We start from the raw sequence: 22789 nt of genomic DNA, 5'->3' as shown, positions 1-22789 counted from the left end.
CCCACACAATCCATTTTTTCTCTGATCATATTCAACACATAGCTCCCAGTGGCAAACCATGTCTTGAATATGAAGGGAGTAAAATGGATAATGGTTTCGCCTTAATGGGAAGGACCAAATATCGACAACGTGGCCATGTTGATGGATATGAACCAATAAACGTTAGAAGAAACCCTAAAACACGAATCTGCACTCGTGCAGGCTGGCCTGATGATTTGACCACTTTCATTGACAGATCTCATCCACGCAGTCACACATGCATTGTTCCTTCACAATAACACGCAAACTAGGAAAAAGTAGAATTTGTTATTGTTGTCTTTAATGTCCATGTGCTCGGTCATGCATGACAATTGTTGACATAATTAGGTATCAATGGGAAGAGGAACTACCAAGATTGTGCTCTTCATAACTGACAATTAAGAAATGGCAGCCCTCCAAAGTTGGATTACCTTTTTTTTTTTTTTTTTTTTTGATACGCTCTGTATACCTATAGGAGTAATTTCTTGTAGACTGGACATTCTCGTTGTTGAAACGAAAAATTTTGTTGCACTATACTTATTGGAGTAATCTCTTGTAGATATACCACTCTTGCACAAGTTTGGTCTTTATTTTATGAATATGAAAATGATGCTTCAAGGGAACGTCCCAGTTAAGCAAAAGCTCAAGCTCATTTCACAGAGCTTGGAAAATCGTAAGCAATTATTGCAAGCAAGAACAAGCAAAAGATTTGTTTTTATGTATAAGCAAATGCTTTGTCTCCAAGCAATTGCTTGCGGGCAGCAAGCAATTGTTTGTGCTTGCTAGCAAATTCTTTTGCTCGCAAGCAATTGCTTGTTTTTAGGCATACTGATTCAAGTAAAAGGCTAGCACAAGCAATTGCTAGCTCTTATGCATCCGGCCCAGTGTTGAGACTGATGTGTATTGAAACACCACTGAACGCTCGATGGATCTACCGGGGATAACTGGAGGACGACTTCTACTTAAATGTCTATCAGTGTTTCATCGGGGTTTCACTCGAATATAATCTGAGACTTTCAGACCAGAGTATTTCAGTGCATGGGTTAACTTACAATTAGGCGCGTCCGCAGTTTTTTTTTTTTTTATTATCATTATTTACTTGGTATTAACAGGGTATTTAAGAGTATGTTTTCATGTAATGCAAACTTCATATCCTGTCCTCACCATGACTGCCATCGCACTTTGGATCACATAAACTCAAAGAAAAAAATCGCGCATTGTATCACGCACACCTCAAAAAGAGCAACATCACGAATTGCAAAAAAAAAAAAGAAAAAAGAAAAAGAAGAAGCAAGAAATGAGACAATTTGACAATCAAGTTTCTAAGTGAGCAAAGGTAAATATTGTTTCAAGAACAAAAATACACTTTTGTTATAAATGACAAACCAAGTCTGTCCATCAGAAAAGCATTTGAGTATACAAAAGACAATCACAAATTTCCCACAATATTTAGAGGGAATTGATATAATTCAACCTGAATTCAATATGTGCAAGAAAAAAAAAAAATATGAGAAAGGTTTACTCTCCTTGCAACTTCGAAAGAAGTTTGAACTTTCACTTTAAAACATGCCATATACAAAAAATATTGGCATTTACAATTAAATTCACCTTCACCTGGAAGGTTTACAAAAACTCATGAAGAAAACCTCTGTTATCCCTTTTCAAAAATACAAAAGCGGCAATTTTGTACTATTTGGTACAAAATACACAACCACTACTGAAGTGTCTGCTTTAACTTTGATTGACAGAAAATAGACGGTCTGCTAGTTGTCTGTCTCTTGAGTATGCTTGACATTGACAATTTCTTACTTGACAATTTTCACTTCCTCTTCCCACTTCAGTGAGACTTTCACATCTGAGTTATCCTCTTCTCTCATCATTCCTATCTGGAAGACTTGCATGAGAGGATAACTACCTTAAAAGCTAGTCATGAAAACATTATAGTTATACATAATCTAGTATTCATTCTAAAAACTACCACAGTAATGAAGATTTGTTACAATTATCAGGAAATACAAGCCCACTGGAAAAAAAAAAAAATCAGAAGTGTGTAGATGTGAGCTCAACCATTGCAGAACAGAATTTGGACAGTCTTTGAAATGCTGTTGACAACATTCACTTGGCAATACGTTTTTATTTCCTTCCTCTGCAATGAGACTTTATTTCCTTGTTTATTCACATGTCATAGAACAATCAGTACTGGTATTATCATTCTGATGTTGCTAAGAGGAAAATAGAAAAACATGATGAGATAAATTGACATTCTTCCGTCTTTCAGATTTATATTCACATACATGTACTGATGACAGAGGAATTGAACCACATATTTTCTACAACAGAGTAAGAAATGTGAATAGTTGAGGGCACTTTTCACTAAATGCATCAGCACATATCAGTGCACACATAGGAAATCTGGTCGTCTAACAATAATTCAAGTCCTTCACCATGGAAAGGGCCCCATCCAAAATAACTACAGTATCTGACAAAACAGACTTTGAGTGCAGCATCCATTTCATACAGAGAAAAGCACCATCAGGCTTTACACTGAGGGTAACATATGTTGTGCCATATCTTCAAAATAAAACCAATGCCATTTTGTTTAAATAACAATTCATAAAAGTCATAATAGCGATGATAGTATTGATAATAATATTAATGATAATAATGATAATAATAATAATAACAATAATAATAATAATAATAATAATAACAATGATAATAAATACCATTTATGAAGCAATGCATACAGGCATTTTTAAGTGCACTGATGCAGAAAAGTTGGATCGAAATACAAAATAAAATTACACTGTGATATGTATATAGCAAAACAAAACAAAACAAAAATATTATGACTGATGGAATAAGTAAGTTTCGCGCATAGATTCGGATTTGAAATACAGCTGTATGAGTTTCTAGGTAGGTGAGGCTTTGCTTTTGTTTGCAGCAATCAACCCAGCCAATTACCTATTTCAATGATTTGCCATTAACATTGCAGACAACTTGGTTCCATGGCAATGACTACCTTACTTAATATACAGCTGATTGGCTGTTTGTCTCTAGCTGTTGCCATGGTAGTCAGCAGTACTTACTGCACATTTGCACGTGTCACCAGTCCTTTCCAAAAGACCCTGGAGGGTCGTACATCAAGTCGGAAGCATCACTTCATTTTATGGCTTCTTTCAGGAGGTATTCAAAAAGAAAAGGGCATGTGACCCATTTCCACAATAGCCTCATAAAGTTGCATTCCTATGTACAGCCGAGATAGCATTACATAAAGTGATCTTGGTCACTTTATCACTTGGTCACGTCTGAAACTTGAGGTTTGTTTAAAATTTGATACCATAACTAACTTCTCTCTCAAATTAAAGTCTTAAAATATATTTTTAAACTTTCTGGTTAGTTTTTTTTTTTTTCATCACATGGAGCTTTGCTGTTCTAGTTTGACAGAACTCTGTAGATTCTGAACTTTAAAACCAATTTGTTGAAAACTGTGCTTACCTGGTATAAGACTGTTTCAAAAGTAGTTGTTTGTAGGCAGTGGAGAGAGATAATTTTGACACTACATTTAGAAGGTTGCTGTTGGCACCAAATGATAATAATAATAATGATAAAATGGGCTTCTTTACCCAGGATAGCCTCTTCAGTGTTGCCACTGTTCTACCAGAGGGCCCTGCCATTATTATTACCCTAGCATTGTCAGGTACCCATTTATACATCTGGGTGGAGATGGACATGGTGGGTTAAAAACATCCTCTCCAAGGACGTACTCACTGGACGGGATTTGAACTTGGGTGCTTCGTTTAAAAGTCAGGAGTCTTATCCACTTTCCCACAGTGCCCCGAAAAGCAACAAGACACAGAAACGAATGTCAAGTTCACTTGTATAACTTTTGCGTTGGACTGAAGAAGTGAAGTGTGAAATAGATCAAATTTGACAAGAGCATGGAATACATCAACATGCACCTTGAAAATACTTTTTTCCTGGTTGATTTCCTGCAAATGTGTCTTCCTTTGTCAAGCGGAAGTTTGACTGTATTGTTTAATGGATTATATTGAAGTTCTGATAGCATGGCCCATCAGATAAGCACAAAAATAAATCCAGAATAAAATGATGATCAACCTTTTTCATGGCACATGTAGACTATATCTGCAAACACTGGCTCAGATGCACTTGCATCGCCTGTGTGACAATTATTTCACAGTATTATACATCAGTCCCAACCATAGAATAGCATACACTTATCAACCTACATGATATTGTGTTGACGAATGCACGCCTCAAACACAGTACCATTGTAGGAAACACAAATATGACATGCATCTAATATTCACCCCCCCCCCCCCCCCCCCCCCCCCCGTAGGGGATGTGGCAAACATTGCCTTGATATTGTATATTGTAGTATTACAATACGCCTGTTTCTTCAGCATAAGATGGCACTGTTCAATTATGTTTTCAATGTGATTTCAAATGAAAAGACACAACATAAAAAACAGAACATCAATTTTCAAAAGTGGAGCCTCTAAAACAACACAAAACGACACAGGTTTGGGTACATTTCTTGTCTGATTGTCATTCACGCACAGCTGTCAACCAACACCACGTCTTGACCAGCAGTAGTCAATTACACCTTCACAGGGAAGTAAATGTGAGAACTTTCTCCTCTCCGCTTGAAACTACCCTGTAAAATGTCCTGTGCAGACTACACCAACCTCCAGTTGCCCTCTCAATAGCCAATGCCACTGTACTCAAACCCAACGGAAACACGTAGACAGTCCATAGAGTCAAATGAGCTGGAGACCAAAGTGATGATTTACCACAGAGAGCTGATTTATTGCTGTGGCTCCAGAGCACCATTTGGTAGAGTTTGAGGCGTTCAAATGTTCATCAAAAGCTCTCTCTCCTTGCGCTTCATTTCCTGTTAGAAGTATCAGAAAACACAGCAGGAAAGAAAAGTATTTGAGCAAGATTATTTCAAACCCCACAAAATAGGAAAAACATGTGTTCATCATCCCATATTTTTAAACAATAAATATGTTGTAGATCAACTGATCAATGACCCTAATGAACTACCAAACTTTCAAAAACCCAGTGACGTCAATGTAGAATGCAGACTCTTGCTTCTACAATATTTCATACAGAACCTCAAATAACTGGAGAGTACGACTACAAGTCTAAAATGTAAAGTTATGAATGTGATGCTCTACCATTTTTACTTCCTGAAAATTGTTTCTGAAAATATTGGACCATCCGTCGATTCATCTCTCATAGCAATCTGCAAACATTCACAAATCAAAGTATTATACATTTTACTCTCAAAAATGATAAGCACATCCAACAAAGAGCAAGCAGCTTGCAAAGTAATCCACAATGCACAAACCTGCTACATGTACATCTTCAATCACCTGATACAAGATCAAAGCAAGTGCTCCGCACATTGTCCAAAATGCACAAATATTTCATTTGTGCATTTTCATTGACCAAGACTCAGATCATTCATGCAACTATTTGCCACGCAACTGTGAAATGAGTCACTAAATCTCCCTTCGGCAAAAAGACATAAACGTCTCGTTAAAGCTAACTAATTGTTTGTTGGTTCAAACTAGAGAAGCAAAGAAGTGTTCAATATTGCTATACAATTTCAGTCTGTTTTGTCAGCACTCTACAAACTCTGTAAGGATATTATGAACAGATATCTACAGAAAGACAAAGGTAGAATTGACTGGTCAGGGGCAGATCCAGGAATTCCGTAAAGGGGAGGCGCCTTTACAAAATTAAGGGGGGGGGGGCACTCGCCCCCCCATTTTGTCTTTTTCTTTCTTTTGTTTTAACAGTGCGACCCCCTCTGGATCCGCTACTGCCAGTAGTCCCAGTGACCCACTTTTGACTATCTGTCTCCCCACAAGCAACAACAAAAATGAAAGAAAAAAAAAACACATCAAAACAGCCCTGCCAAGGTTATCAAGGGCAGACTCTTGTTCTGATTTTGCAGATTCAAGGCCAAGAAAAGATTTTTTTTTTTTTTTTTTAACAAACAAAGGTATCAATAACAAACTCTTTCAATAGAAAAAAAAAAGTCCTTGCATTCCAACCTCCCTAACAAAGTACACTGCAAATGACAAAAGAAGAAGAAGAAAAAAGTTCCAGATGCCTCCCCCACCCCCCCCCCCCCATAACTATTGAATATTTGAACAGAGGGAATGGATATTGTATAAAGCGAGAAGAGCAAACAATGCCTTCCTAGGAGACCATATTTTATCATATGGCCTTTGAAAGAGTGTACATGTATGGAGCAATATCACTTTAAAAAGCATTCTTATATACAAAGCAATACACCCCCACAGCACTTTACAATGCCCATCAAAGGTGTTTTCTCTCTCTAATGAGGTTAAGTACTGTGTCATGGAGATCTATTGTATGTATTACATATTTCATGAGCATGGTATTTTGCACAGATCAGGACTGAAAAGAAAGAAAAAATATCTGCATGTGCTTTGAATTCATAGACAAAAATCACAGCCATGGAAAGAAAAATTGGCATGATCCCTTCTTAACAAGCAAAGTTAGCAATTTCCCACCTTGGGAACAATATAATTTCTTATTTTAAGGGAGGCAACATTTTTGCATATCAGCCTGCAACATTTGTGAAAATAAAACCACTGCTAAATATCTCCTTGAAGATCATTCAGTAGACACAGAAATTACTATGAACTGCAAAGTGGGTTTTTTTTTAGGCAATATGCAAGACATCTGCATTTCCAGGTGCAGGCCAAAATGAATGTAAAATATAAGTTTAAATAGGTGGCTTTGCTTGCTTGTTTGTTTGCTTTGTTTGGATTGATTTAAACATTGCCACTAAAGAAGCACTTAAAAATGCTTATGAGGAAGCTACCATAGGACCAACAGCTATTAAGTTTTCCACCTAAGATCCAGGCAATGTTGTAGCAAAATCAGTCCATCCTCAACGGGTTAAGGGGTGACAGTACTTTAAATTGTCTATGGATGAATTACAAATGGGAATTCCATAGTGAAAACTTTGCTTTCCGCTCTTTGAAAGTTCAATGTCAGAATGGAAACCACACACTTCAATTAACAAAAAAAAAAAAAAAAAAAATCATACAACCATAGTGTAGTTGCCTTGGTCTCAGGAGCCATGTTAACAGATTGGACAAAATTGGATACCACACGAACCTTAAAGGGATGGTACAGTATTGGTGGAGATGAGAATTGGGCTTTTAACTTTTTGCAAGATACCAAGAAAACACTCATGATATAGTACAAAGCATACCACTTTAAGAGGAATTCAGTTTATTTGATGAAAATCGGGTTTGGAATGACTGAAACATCAAAAACAGAGTAAAACAAAGCGATCGTAACAAAGTGTGGGTTCCACACTTTATTAGAATCGCTCTTTTTTTGGATATCTCAGCCATTTCAAAACTAATTTTCATCAAATAAATGTTGAATTCCTCATAGAATTACATGCTCTTTCATGTTTCATAAAAGGTTTCTCATTATCTCACCAAAAAAATGTTAGAAACCTGAAATTGGGTCTCAACCAAAACTATACGATCCCTTTAAGTTTGCAGAAAGACTGCAGCAGGCAAAAATACTACACTGAATAGAAACACATCAGATTCAGACAATTCTACATCATGACTAGCATATAAATCTCACATCAAATGCAGATAAAACATATCTCGCTCACAGCTCAACGACAACAATAGGCTCATATGGCATGTACACTGTACATGAGCATCTTGGTGATGTTAGCACTGTCCAACTCAGAGGAGACAAAGTTTAACACAACAATATTTGCTGACATAACTCTACTGGGGTCAGTTTCATGAAAGTCTTATATTATAGAGGCTTTTTGCTCACAAGACACACTTATGAGAGACTTCATGAAATGGATTTTACTTCTCTTTGAAAGTCTCATATAGCTACATAGGAGCAACTTTGGCCAATCTGAGATTCATGTAAAGCCTTTTATGAGATGACTTCATGAAATGGACCCTAGGACCCCGTTTACAGTGCGAGGCTCGGCCGCGGCCGAGCCGCGGCCGAGCCCAGCCCCGCTTCAGTGTAAACGCGCAAAAGGCCAAATGCGAGGCCAAAATTGGCCTCGCATTTGGCCTCGCTCTGGAGGTGGTCTCGGCCGCGGCCGAGCCGCAGCCGAGCCCTGCCTCTTCTTGGTGTAAACGCAAACTGGGCCAAATGCGCGGCCAATTGCGCGGCCAATTTTAGTCTGGCTTCCAAACCCTCTGCCTGTATCTTCGCTATTCAGGATATTAACCCCCTCAATGTCGAAAACTAGTATAGTTTAAGGTGGTTTTGTCCTGCAAAGGATTTTTTTCCTTCGGCAAAGGCCTTTGCCCGAACGGCGACTTCGTCGCCACGGAATTCATTTGGCAAAAGGTCTGAAAACCAGACAATACCAAATTGCGTTTGTTTACAAGCAGAGCGCCACTACGACAAAATATTGAAAGGTTTGAATCAAAAGCGCGGCCGAGCCCAGCAGTGTAAACGGACAAAATTGCGAGGCTCGGCCGCGCAATTGAGGCCGGACTCGGCCGCGGCCGAGCCGCGGCCGAGCCCGGCCCCGCACTGTAAACGGGGTCCTAGTCACTAACATTTCAAAGGACCACTGTGAAATGTTGACAATGAGTTCTCATGACATTTACAGCATCCACGATTTCTCTTTTTTCTTTGGGTTTTTCTTGGTTACACTGCGGGTTCTGAGGGCCCTGCGCTGATAATGTACATGTAGTTCATACGATATTGATTGTGACCTTTGCCTCATATAAACGTTGGAATGGTTCAGTGTTCTTTCCCTCTGTTTTGACTCCAAGACACCATGAATGAGGCACAGCCAGGCATGACGGTGTGGGATTTCATGCATGTAATGATCCCACATTGGGCATAGGGTATAGAGACGGTTGAGGGGGTTTGGTGCACACTGTTTGGATATGGGTAAAGTAATGTACACTGCTGCGATTCATATACAATGAATGCTATAAAAAAATACACAGTGGCACAAAGATATTTTGCAAACATGTGGAGCTCAATGTTAAGTTGTACGAGACACATTTTTCAACAGTGGACTCAAAGTACATTACCATGGTAATAGCTCATTATGGCCTCAAAGTCATGTAAAAGTCATACAGATCAAACAACTTCTCAATTCAAACGTTTGGCAAACATGTAGAGCTCAATGTATAGTTCTTCTTCTTAGTAAGTGCAGTCCACCATCTGAGGGTATTTTCGCACTGTTTGGCGGGTCTGGTGTGGTGTATGTACAGTGCCATATAAAATAACTACATGAAAACTAAGTGCAGCTAAAAAAAACTGCATTCCCCTTCGAGTTGTGTAATAATTTCTTCTTTTTTTTGTGAATAGAAGCTTGAAGTGCATTGCCTTGATGGTATCAGAACATATTATGGCCCCAAATTTCATGTAAAAGCCTTGGAGATTGAAATTCTGTTGATGTTTGTGAGCAATTGAAAAGAAATGTGGCGATGGAAAGATGTAAAGATGTGCAGAAGTTGGACATATCTTCAAAGAATGAAGTAAAGAATGTTGCCACAGTAACAGCACATGTGTAAATTCTCCATGGTGCCCCTTGATTGGATATCATTAAACTGAATTGTATCTCACAAGGGGCATTCATGGAGGGCACCTGAATTACTGTAAAACGAGGAATGTTCGCGTGCATTTTAATTTCGCGAATTTCGCAAGCGCGAAGATTCGCGAAATTAAAATGCATGCGAAAGTTCTTGTCTACACTATATGCATTGAATACCAGTGGCAGTTCGCGAAAATTTCATGCCGCAAAAAAGGCCGCCGGCTCCAATTCGCGAAAAAATCATGCCGCGAATATATAATGTTTTACAGTAGTTGAACAATCCAGTTCACATCCCCTACCTCCTCCTGCGAATGATTACCGGTACTACCCATTTCTATCTGAATCCAATCATGCATTTTAACCTGTCGAGGATGAGTCTTGATCGAGTACACTCGGGCAAGTGTCTATGGGAAATGCATGTTGTAGCAAAATCAGCCCATCCTCAATGGGTTAGAGGAGAAGATGAAAGTGTCAATCCTATCCCATGGATTCCCACCACAACTTGTTCCCCTCATAAGTGCCTGATTGTGCCAATCTCTGCTAATTTGATATATAATCTACTTCTGAGTATGTCTAACAGAAAAATTACATGGTTTCATCACTTGCAGTTCTTGAAAGGAAGACTTTTACAGTATAGAGCAGCTCTGTATTAAGGTGGCAGAAAACAGCTCAGATGAAGTCACACACTGTACACTGCAATGTCACCTGGCCTATTTAGCACAGAATTCAATTGAAGAACATCTAAGGTTACATTCATGTATATGGGTGAGTCAAATACCGGTTAGTGATTGGCTAAACACAGTCACATGATGGAGGCACATTGGTTATGTTCACCCATGGGCAAAACATTTTTGTAATGTTCTCCCATGGGAAAACATTTTCACGTCACAAATGACAAACGATACCAAACGATTGAATGATCACATTTTTCACGCAATTGATAGGATTTGCCTATTCTATACAATATGAAACGCTGGTGATTTGACTAACCCATATAATATAACAGATGATGACTTTTGTTGTCGGGAGCATGTACCAAACATTCCACCCTCAGGGTCTGAAATGCTATTTCGGGAGGCTATAAGTCCCTCAATAGCATTTCAAACCCTTCAGGTGGAACATTTAGTATGTTCCCTCCCCCCGCCAGTCATCAGCTATATAATGTCATCATACAATCAGTGAGGACTTAATTTGGCCTTCAAAATATGCTTGATGCAAAGAAGACATATCAGACAATCAGTATGATTTTTTTTCTTTTTTTTTTTCTTTTCATGTTCTTGTCTGTGAGATTCAGCTCATCAAGGTAAAATATTAGATACAACACATGGATGTAAGGAGATAGAATAGTGATGAAATGTACAAAGTGAATTGAAAAAATTCTGGTGCCATGGCATTCTCCTTGCTATCAGACAATTTCCTTATATCCACATTCAGTTCTAGGCTAGTCACTATGTCGGGGGGAAAGTCCTGTGGTGTGGGAATTTCCCCTCAATCCACCGAGTCATCCCATGATACCGACACTCGGGAGTCTATAGAGCCCACCAGTTTGACATTTAAAAAGGTCCATGAGTCATACAGCCAATGAGTCATACAGTCCACTGAGTTCAACACTAGGCAAATAAGGCCCATGACTTCGACACTACGTAAAAACAACCAATGAGTTCGACATATACGGTCTCATGGGCCTTGATTGCTTAGTGTTACTAAAGTCAAGGGCTGTATGACTTGTGGGTTTGTGGGTTGTATGACTCATGAGCTGTATCTACTTGTGGATGTGGGTCTCGCGATATGCTCCCATCTGTAAATCCAAAGATGCTTCAAACCCTCTGGATGAAACAATTCTGGCTTTTTACACTCCCTGGTCAGTCACCATCAACAATCATAATGTGACATGGCTGGCTAAAGTGAGGAAATAGCTTTCTGATTTGGAGAAAGGAAAGCAAAATCCCAAACAACTGAAGGTGTTCCTAATGACTCATCTTATAAGCAACAGGTGCAAGAAAACAATAGCCACTAGATTCTGCCAGTGTTCGCAGTGCCAGAAGTAAAGGGCTCTCATGACAGACTCCCGCAGAGAATAACGCCCAGGAGGGGGGAGGGGGAGACATGTCAACGCAATGATCCTCCTTCAGACACAATGCTTCTGCATTATTATCTATCAATCCTGGTGCAGAGTTGTGAAACAAAGTGGGGCTGCGTTGGGAGTAGGGGTGAGAGGGGTGGGGCAGCATATTGGGGGGTTGAGGAAAAGGAATGGAAGGGAGGGAATGGGTTATATTTGAATTATTTTGAAAGTGGCCTACAAAACTTCATCTCAAGACCAGATTCTGCTTACTTCTCACATTCAGAGTGTAAGCAAGACTCTCATTTAATATGGCCAATGTTTCAGTTGTGGCAAATGCAGAAAAAACAAACAAACAAACAAATAAAAAAGCAAACAAACAACTCAGGAAATCAGCAGGATCTGGGGAGTGACTAAGCATTCTACGCCACAATATATAAGATATTACTTTGATATGCCACCTTACACTCTCCAGAACAATGCATTTTGTAGGTCTGCCCCCATAAAATTGGCTCATCTCCTGGGGACACAGATTACTTTCATTGGCATAAAATTTTCTGGTGCCATCTCCACTAGACCACCAAGCTTTCGCCCGACAGCAAGTGTTGGTTCTAATCCTTAGAGCATGCAGCAGGTACTGCTTTATTATTCAAATTCATGAAATTCTTCCGTCGAGATGTTTTCATTGCAACTGATTGACAATTGCCCTACACCGACGTAAATAAGCACTGAATTGATCAGTGTTTTAGTAGTAGCCATGATAAAAAATCATGGGAGTACATACTCGAGCAGAATTTGAACCTGCAACCTCCTGCAATCACCGGACAGGCGTCATCTCCACTAGACCACCGAGCTTTCGCCCGACAGCATGTGTTGGTTCTAATCCTTACAACATGCAGCGGGTACTGCTTTGTTATTCAAATTCACGAAATTCTTCCGTCGAGATGTTTTCTTTGCAACTGATTGACAAATTACCCTACATCTACGTATATAAGCACTGAATTGATCAGTGTTTTAGTAGTAGCCATGATTAAAAAAAAAAAATCATGGTCGTCGATGTAGGGCAATTTGTCAATCAGTTGCAATGAAAACATCTCGATGAAAGAATTTCGTGAATTTGAATAATTACGCAGTATCCGCTGCATGCTATAAGGATTAGAACCAACGCTTGCTGTCGGCCGAAAGCTCGGTGGTCTAGTGGAGATGACGCCTGTCCGGTGATCAGGAGGTCGTAGGTTTGAATCCTACTGGAGTATGTACGCCCATGATTTTTTTATCATGGCTACTTCTAAAACACTGATCAATTCAGTGCTTATTTACGTCAATGTAGGGCAATTTGTCAATCAGTTGCAATGAAAACATCTCGACGAAAGAATTTCATGAATTTGAATAATTACGCAGTACCCACTACATGCTATAAGGATTAGAACCAACACTTGCTGAGTTGCTGTCGGGCGAAAGCTTGGTGGTCTAGTGGAGATGGCGCCTGTCTGGTGATCAGGTCGTAGGTTCGAATCCTACTCGAGTATGTACGCCAATGATTTTTTTTATCATGGCTACTACTAAAACACTGATCAATTCAGTGCTTATTTACGTCGATGTAGGGCAATTTGTCAATCACAATGCGTTCAATAAACTGGTAAATAAGACTACTTCTCTGAGTTACTAGGACGACATTAAATTTAGATGAAATGGACAGAGGAATGATCATCTCTGAGGCCTAAAGTGCGGCTGCATAAAAATTAAAAAAAAAAAGTGCAAAAAAAACCCCCAAAACTTCAAAGACAATACCTAAATGCAGGATGCAATATATCATTCTGCCATCGAGGGCAGGATTTTCAAACCAGGAAATTAACCTCAAAGTTATTATTGTGCCAAAACGGTGTCCAATAAAACACCAAAGGAATCCTGTTATACAGATCATAAAAAAAAAGAGATATCTAGGTGACTCTAGTATGGCAGGTCCAGCTGTTTTAGCCATTGTTCCCGACTGGTTTCCCCTTCTACATACGGATCCTTTCAAAAAGACAAAAAAGTCTGCTTGCTAGCTAGCAGGAGGAACTTGTGTATACATACTGTACTTGATCTTTGATTGACAGTTAACCCATTGAAGACGGTTTGATTTTGGTACAACACGCATTTCCCATAGACACTTGCCCAAGTATAATTGGGACTCATCCTCAATGGGTTAACTACCTACGCATCGTCAATCTCTGTAATGAAGATGGTGGCAATCATTAGGCCATACAACAGCGCCCTCTTGAATCCCAGGTTTTTGTACCTTTTAACCCATTCCCTATTAGATTCTAAAATCTCTGCAGATGCTGGCACAGGAGCCATCAGGTTTCTGAAAAGTGGTGGACTAAATCATTTTCCCCCTACCATGATGACAGGCAATTATTTACACACTCAAACATCACTTCTCCATATACCTCCTTACATATTTACCAGAAAAAGAAAATAGATGCAGACAGCAAGATGTTTTAAATTAAAGCTGTATGTCTACTGAAACAGGGGAGAAAAGGTGAGTTCAGCTGGACAAGCATCAAGTAAAGTTCAACCATTTGAGTAAAACATGGGCAGTTAGATGTGCTGCACAGTATGTCATTTTTTAGTGCCATTGCTGATATCTGAATTTGAATTTGCATTTGCATTTGAATTTATTTGTTCAGCACAAAAAACAACAGAGAAACACATTGATGAACAATCATGACAGACACAGAGAAAAAACATAACTCTGGAATACATAAAGCTGAAGGGAAGCAGCCAACGAGGAATTAAGTTTCCTTAAAATCTGGCCGACCCAGAAAATCAACTAAAAAAATGCATTGGTGGTAAATTATTTCATATCTATAAAAAATGAGACGAACAAATATACAGTTGCAAGAACAAAACAAAAAGCAATACAGCATGATACACAAAACACTACATTCACATTACGAAGACATTACAAACAAAGTGAGCTACAATCATTAGATAGAATACATGTAATGCCAGCCAAGCATCTCAAGAACTTATGAATGATAATTTTGTATGAAATTCTCCATAAGTTTACGTTTGAATACATTAAAAGAGGTAACTTTACGAATATCATCTGGTATTGAATTCCATATAAGCGGACCTTGATAAAACAGATTTCTGAAATAACGATGTTCTTACTTTTGGCATGTGAAAATTCTCAGCGTTTCTGGTATGATATGAATGGATGTTGCAATTTAAGGTGAAATAATGCATCAGAGAATTGGGTAAAAGCTTTCTGTGCCATAAAAATGTAAGATTACCTAAAATATACTTATATCTATCATACTACGTTAGAATCTTTTGGGTATTACAAATTGGTGAAGTGTGAGCTAACTAAGTTGAGTGGTTAATAACCCTTATTGCACGTTTTTGTAGTTTAAAAAGTCTGTCTAAATATATATTTGCAACACAACCCCAAACAGAAAGACCATATTCTAAAAAGGTTGCACTAATTGCATTATATATCATTTTAAGAACAACAGCGGGTAAAGATTTAAGTCGAAAAAGTATCCCAATATTTTTTGAAATTTTATTGAATATAATATTTTAGTGATCTGCACTGTAATTCCTGCACTATAATAATAGTGATCTTTCCAAGTCATTTTATTATCAATTGTGATTCCTAACAATTGCAAAGACACCTCATGTTTAATTTCAGATCCTGCTAAATATACACTTTATATCCTTGACATCAACATTTCTGTTGGTGAATATCATAAAATGTGTTTTACTTGTATTTACTGATAATTCATTCATATATAACCATTCAGAAATTATAGTGAGCTCATTATTGACTATCATTTGTAATGTTTGAGGATCATTATGAGACATAAAAGATACTATACACTATGACAAGAAAACATAGTTTTTCATAGCATGAACAAGTGGCACAAAACAAGACAGCACTAATTACACCTATTTTTGTATGGGAACAATCTATTCTGGACCTGTCATGGACAACTTCCAGCAGACGTGAATCCCCCTTCACAAATTTGAAAAGTAGAAGTATCATTGGTCTTAATGGGTTTACTACAAGCAAGGAGTACTCTAAAGCACAATGTAGGCACATTGAATGGAGACAACTATCTCTAATGTCCAATGAATGCTGTGTTGCCAGTCATAAATTTGGCCTAATTTCAAATATTGTTTTGTTTTATTTTTTTTTTTTACCACTAACCCACTGCTCCATTTCATCACTGTACTGACAATCAAAAGTAAAAAACCAAATCATATATCTCTTTCTCTCTCTCTCTCTCTCTCGGACTATACACTATGACAAGAAAACAAAGTTTCCGTAGCATGAGCAAATACATAACAAAGTAATATATATATATATATATATATATATATATATATATATATATATATATATATATATATATATATATATATTTTTTTTTTTTTTTTTTTTTTTTTTTAGACAGACTGCATGGGTGACGATATACCAATACAAGACTACTGCAATGCCATTTCTTTACCCTCAGCACAGCCACATCACTGTTCTGATTAATTGCGCATATAAAGTTTCAATACATTTCTATTCATAAATTCCACATGAAATTAATGTTACGTTCTGTTTTCCTGTGACAGTCTCTCAAAGGAAGTCTGGATACAAAACTATCAGAATGGCCATATGGCGATTGCAAATGCTAATCACCATCATTTTTCTACTGCAAGACAGACTATATGGCTTCTATGAACTTATTAGCAACAGCCGCATGTCTAAGGATGTACATGGAAATGAACTACTTCTGGGAAAGGGCACACAAGGCCACATCAACCTAACATAATGTCCCTCATCCACCAGTGCTTCATAAGTCTGCTCAGTATATTAGAGGAATTCTCAAATGGCAAAATGGTCTTCCAGTAATCTGAAAACACGGTTTCTACCCTATGGTGATTGGAAATCTCCATAAAGAGGACCAATTTGCATACAGTAAAAGGCTGATATTTTTGTAAGGATTTCACTTTTGCAAATTTCGTGAATAACTGTTTGACCGCAACACACAAAAAAATATCACCACCTGATGCACTAGCTGAGTGAACGCACAGGCACTACTGTGCTTACGATAGCCTCAATGTTAAATCACGAAAACAACATCTCACAAAATTATCTGTGGCCTCCTCATTTGTAAAAATATCTGTACATAAAAATTACAGCTTTTACAGTAAATGCTAAACAGTCATATCTACACTCACCTCAGATTCCTGCAAATGTTTGATGTACACTTCCTCATCCTCTGCATCCAGCTGGTCTTTAAGCTTCTTCTTGTATCTGATCATATTACAAGAAATACCAAAGACCAACAAAAAGAAATACAGCTGCAGCTCACTATCTCAGTGGTGGAGTGGTCATGCTTGTGAAATCTCATTTTAACTATTCTATCATAATGCCACGAAACCAAAATGTTGCTCATGAAAATATGCTACACTTCATATCATGGTGGACTTTGCCAACAATTGAAAGTTTTGAGCATGGGTGAGATCAAATCAATGAATAAGTGGAAGTCTGAGTGTGTTACACAATCATTCTATCCAGCAATTTGAAAATCTTTAGTCAAATAGAAACGTTGGCCCCTTGAAGATGCAGTAGCCTTCATCACTATCTCTGACCATAATTAAGAAATTGTTATATCTGTATGCATGAATATCTTTTATGTACAATTGTGAGCAATTCAGCAATTTCATTGCTGCAAGTCACAATTTTAATACACAATGAATGATATGTTGTTGGCATGTTTTGTTTTGTTTTCATTTCTCATGGCAGATTATACTTAGATCCAGCATGAGCCCTAACATCTATCCTTAACCTACAAGATTCAATGAAATATGTTGAAGACATAAAATTCAGTATTATCATGGTTACTTTTGTTGCTATTGCTACTGATGTAACTGCATTACTGCTATACAGTAACTAGTAGTTATATTAATGAGGTAATAAACAAGTGGTAGTACAGTGTATTCCTAACAGTGACAAGGATGAAGAAATAAATTCAGGTGCTGTATTTATGATAAATTATTTATGTCAAAATTCAAGATACAAATCCTGCAGACGTTGGAGAAGCAAACCCCCCAAATCACAAAAAAAAAAGAAGAAAAAAAAAGTGAAACTGTAACCACTTACACTTCACTCTCTGGATTGAGCTCCTCATTGCGACATTTATCAAGCTTCCACTCCAGTTGCTTAGCAACCTCTCTGTTCAACTTTGGCATGTTTCTCACCATCTGTCTGACGGCTTAAGAGGGAGAATGTGCACAGTCATGAAACTTGATCACATCAAACACTAAAGAATATCTCTGACAATGTTCCAAAAATCATTGAAGACTTTCCTTTTCAATAACATTAATCATGTATGTCTTTTTTTCCTTGTCTCTTGTATTTTTGTTTTTTTGTTTCTTCTCCTACCTCCTAAATGTAAGTTGGATATCATATTTCTGTGAAACGCTGTGATACATGTTCACTCATTGTAAGAGCGCTATGTTAGTACCCAATATTGTATTGCATTATTGTATACACATTTGACAAACAGGTTTACCCATTTCTAGTTAAGCCTGTATATTGTTTTCACCATGGTTTCATCCTCACCTTTAGAAGTAAAGAGCTCATAATGCTTTCCAGTTCAATTTACATGAATACACATTTCTCCAAATAAACATATTGCACAGCAAGAGAAAGAAAGAAAATGACCCCAATGTACAACACTAAACAGGTCAGATTTAATGTTTGAAGTACTCATTTCTAATGCACAGTCCTTCCAATTCCATGTTACACACAGCTACATGTAAGCACTTTCCCTATGAAAATCTATCCTATAATATCATTTGTAGCATACAGCAGAGACATACAATAACTGCTGGATCACAAATTTGGTGGTATGGAGGGGAATTTCACATTTGACAGAAATCAATGGAAAAAACAACAACCAAACAACCTAGATTAATGGGTAACTGTATAACCTGGTAATCTTGAAAGAAGACTAATATTAGAACCAGCATGTTTCCCTGACTGACTGCTTGAGAAAACCCAACGGGATGAGCCCATTTTGCTATAGCTTGCATTTCCCATAGACATCCGCATGAGTATATTTCTTCCATTCTTCTTTCACTCTTTCATAGAGAGTTTTCTGATTTGAATCATGGCACAATATCAATGAAAATGAGCCCATTCTGCATCAAAATGAATACTGATTTCACATGATCTATAAAAACAGGATGTATGTCCATGTAATCTGTGATTTAAAAAAAAAAAAGGGATTGATTCATACTAATTGGAGAGGTAAGCACCAAACATGTCAAGATATACTGAAGAAATTTATGCGCAACAACAATTTCAGCACAGTTCTATTGCTTAAAATTTCAGATGAGATTATTCCTGTTAATATTTCAATATCTCCCTGAAGCATGCACTCATTTTATTTTTATTTATTTTTATTTTTTGCCAGTCCAGCAGCATGCAAAAAATTACAAATAACTGTATTCCCAGGTTAACAGTGTTTATCTTACGTCCAATTCATTCCGCTTACAATTACATTGCACTCCCGTTATAACTAACACGGTTACAACGAAGTAAAAATTCTGGCTACAACATCATCACTCAATGTTTGTTATTGTTAATTCATTCGGTTATAACAAAATTTTGATATGACAAAAGAAAACTGTTGGTCCCTGGGATTTTGTTATAACAGGAGTCTACTGCATGTGAGTCTGTGAATGTTTGTTTGGTTCTTTTTTATTTTTCCTTGGACAAGGAATTTTGTACAAAAACACTCACTCTTAATTGCACTGATGATATCTGGGAGGTCTTTGGCACTGTCACGGCCAGCCAGCAGCAATTCTGTGACGTACCTTTAAATCAACAGAAATAGAATCAATCATCTCCTTTTCATTCACGGAACATTGCGAAAAAAATCATACAATATCCATCCTCTTTTCAAACACAAGCAAGAAACACTATTATCTCACCCCTTTGTTCACTCTGAAGTAACTTGGCAGGTAACAACTTACCCAGCATGAATTGTAGGATTTAACGTTATGTTACTGAAATTAACAGTACCCCTGTTTGCCTGACCAATGGCTCTCCATCTGACACATAGGATGAGAAGTTTTATCAATTTTTAATGCAAGCAAAATAGATAGATGAATACATGTCAGCAAAAACCAAAGGCTTTGCATCCCCTATCAGCTGGAATCAAATTCATATTATTTAGATTGTTTGAAGCTGTTAGTCATCTTGTGTATTTCATATTATGCATCAGGTATATTATGACTGTCATTTGTATGTGAATGTTCTTCAAATGTAAATTAAAATTTTCCTCGGAAAAAAAAAAAGAAACTAGAAATGTTGTGTGCCTCCGTCATTAAGCATTACTCTTTTAACAGATTTACAGTACATATGATAATTTGAGATGACATAAAGTTTTACATGATCATTATTGGCAAAATAAAAAGAAACTAGAAATGTTGTGTGCCTCCAGCATTACTCTTTTAATAGATTTATAGTACATATGATGATGTGTGATGACATACAGTTTCACATGATCATGATTGGCAAAATATGTTTTGAAGTTTGACAGCAATTATTCAGGAATTTGAGCATTTTCACTTCCCCTTTGACCCTTCCCCTTTGACCCCATGGTCAACAACTTTCTTGGAATAATCACAACTGGTTAAGGACTGGTGACATCCACTTTTCATAATACTTTGAGCTTTTTTAAAAATATGGGAAAAAGTAACATGAAAAGATTTTCACCTGACCTCTGATTCTATGGCCTAAATCTTTTCCTAGCAATATATGCATGTATTAAGTTTCATGAAGATACCATATGCCATTTCCAAGGAATGGAGCAAAAGCAAATTTTTATCATTTTCACTTGACCTTTGGTCTTTGACCCCATGGCCCAAAACTTTCTCTAGAGGATATTTATCTGGTAATGCATGTATGCATTAACTTTCAAGAAAATATCTTCTGGCATTGTAGAGGGGAAAATAGTGAAATTTTAAGCATTTAACCTTTAGCATGTGCACCATAATGTTGATAGGCACAGCTTTGTCCATTCAAACATACATATGCCAAGTTTTATTTGGATACCTCTGGTGGTCTTTAAGTTACGTTTCAACAAAGGACGGAAAGACGGAGTGACAAATGGATGGACAGACTGATGAACAAGCAAAAGAAAATAGCCTCCAGCTACACTTCGTGGCATAGGCATAAAGACTAACTGATTCCATGTGTGTAAAGGTCATGCAACTTTTCTGAATCTCAGGCATCTAAAGTCTGGTGACCTCGTGAAAAGCCACTGAACTTTCTGTCATATATGACATGACATGTCCCTATAGCTTTTAACATGGTCTGCACATACCCTTCTTTTCAACAACTAATTTCAACAACACCCGCCAATCAAACAAAAGCCAATGGAATGCCAAACAAATAAGAGGTGAATGTTCAATTTCATGTTGCCTCCTGTCAAGTAACACAATATTGATTTTTCCCCATTTGCCAGCCAACTGCCATAAAAAAACCCTTGCCCTTTCAACAGCTGATCTAGAGAGTTTGTAAGAGAATTGCCAAATACCACATTTTGTAAAGGTCATAAAACTTTTCTGAACATATTGCATTCACTGGAACTTCTGTTACATGATAACTTCTCTCCATGGCTTATAACATGGTTTACACACACTTTTCTGCAGTTTTTAACAGGCAGGTGTACATAACTAGCATTTCAACAGCAGGTGCAACAGAGTAAATTGATTCTAGCATGTGTCAATCAAAACAGCAGTCAGAGGAATGCCAAACAAATAAGTGATCAATAACATTCAGCCTATTGTTAAGCTCCAAGATATATTTTTGGCTTCTTTTGTTATTTAGTTACCAGGTAACACCAGCCAACAACATAAAAAACAAACAAACATCAATTTTGAGTGTTCATCATAGTGTGTGTTTATACAGGAGCCTCTCGCATCGGCGCGCATGAGCCGGTATTTTACCTCCCGCGTGAGCGCTTATTTCTCTTGTTTATACAGAAGTCAAAATACGGGCTCATGCGAGCCGATGCGAGCGGACCTCAGCTGAACCGGACCTCTCGAATTTTGGGGTCAAGCATAGGTCATGTTCGCAGTGCAGTTTATTGCATGATGGGAAAAAATGAAAAAAATCAAGATGGCACCGGCAAAGTCATCAGGACCACCAAGCTTGAAGGTCATTCTTGTAACGTTCCTCTTGACAACCACCTGGCCAAATGATCAATTGAAATCCAGTTTTTCAGTAAGAAGGAGAAGACGTGGTTCGATCATGACAGATATTGAAATACACGCTTTCCGGTTACCTCTCGAATTTTGGTAGTCTGTATAAACACACAGCAAAATACGCGAGGCTCCTCTCGCATCGGCCACCTCAAAAGGTGGCGGACGGAACCTCTCGCATGAGCCTGCATTTGGCGGCGTATGCCGTGTTTACACAGAGCAAAATTCGAGAGGTCCTCTCGCATGAGCCGGCATGAGCGCGTATTTTGCTTCTCTGTATAAACACGATCATACACAAACACTGATTCTTATTTTGTAAAGGTCATGCAACTTTCAGAATGAGACACTCAGATATTGGTGACCAAGCATCACAAAACCAACAAAAATTCGCAAATCCTGATTTTAAATGAGGACTCAAAATAGGTGAAATGGGTCAACCTAGTCAATCTTGAGTTTGTCATATTTTCTGAAAGTCTTCCTCTACATTATTCCAAAGTTAAGGATCATAAAAACAAAGGGGAAATTGTGTTTTCAGCACTTTTTCTGGAATACTCTTTGTAGAATACTGTGATTAGGTATATCTTACATTCCCCTTTACATTTCTTAAAAACCTCTTACACACACTTCCTTTTCAACTCTAATAACTTTTGAAAGGATGATGCTACTGCTTTGAAAGTTGCTATTAGTCATGGGTAGAATGTGTTAATTGAGTATACTCAATTTCAGCCTAATCTGATAAGCTCTTTATTGTTGTTGCTACAGAGACATCCTGTTTTTTGTCTCATTCAGTGAACAGAGCACAGCTTGGAAGGATCAAGTGCTTGAAT

General features: G+C 37.7%; 1 protein-coding gene across 1 annotated transcript in view; it reads right to left on the bottom strand.

The window, feature by feature from the left end:
* Positions 1–4382: 4382 nt before the first annotated feature.
* Positions 4383–22789, bottom strand: part of LOC140237674 (cyclin-H-like) — a 33663-nt gene continuing 15256 nt past the window's right edge. The window contains exons 8-11 of the mRNA XM_072317600.1: positions 19495–19568; positions 17848–17959; positions 16923–16998; positions 4383–4933 (exon numbers count right to left, since the gene is read on the bottom strand). Coding sequence (XP_072173701.1) covers positions 4892–4933; positions 16923–16998; positions 17848–17959; positions 19495–19568 — 304 coding nt within the window. The 3' untranslated portion in view covers positions 4383–4891. The remainder of the gene's footprint in view (positions 4934–16922; positions 16999–17847; positions 17960–19494; positions 19569–22789) is intronic.

The sequence above is a fragment of the Diadema setosum genome, chromosome 14 (assembly GCF_964275005.1).
Source record: "Diadema setosum chromosome 14, eeDiaSeto1, whole genome shotgun sequence".
Lineage (NCBI taxonomy): Eukaryota > Metazoa > Echinodermata > Echinoidea > Diadematoida > Diadematidae > Diadema > Diadema setosum.
This window is presented reverse-complemented; position numbering and strand designations above follow the sequence as displayed.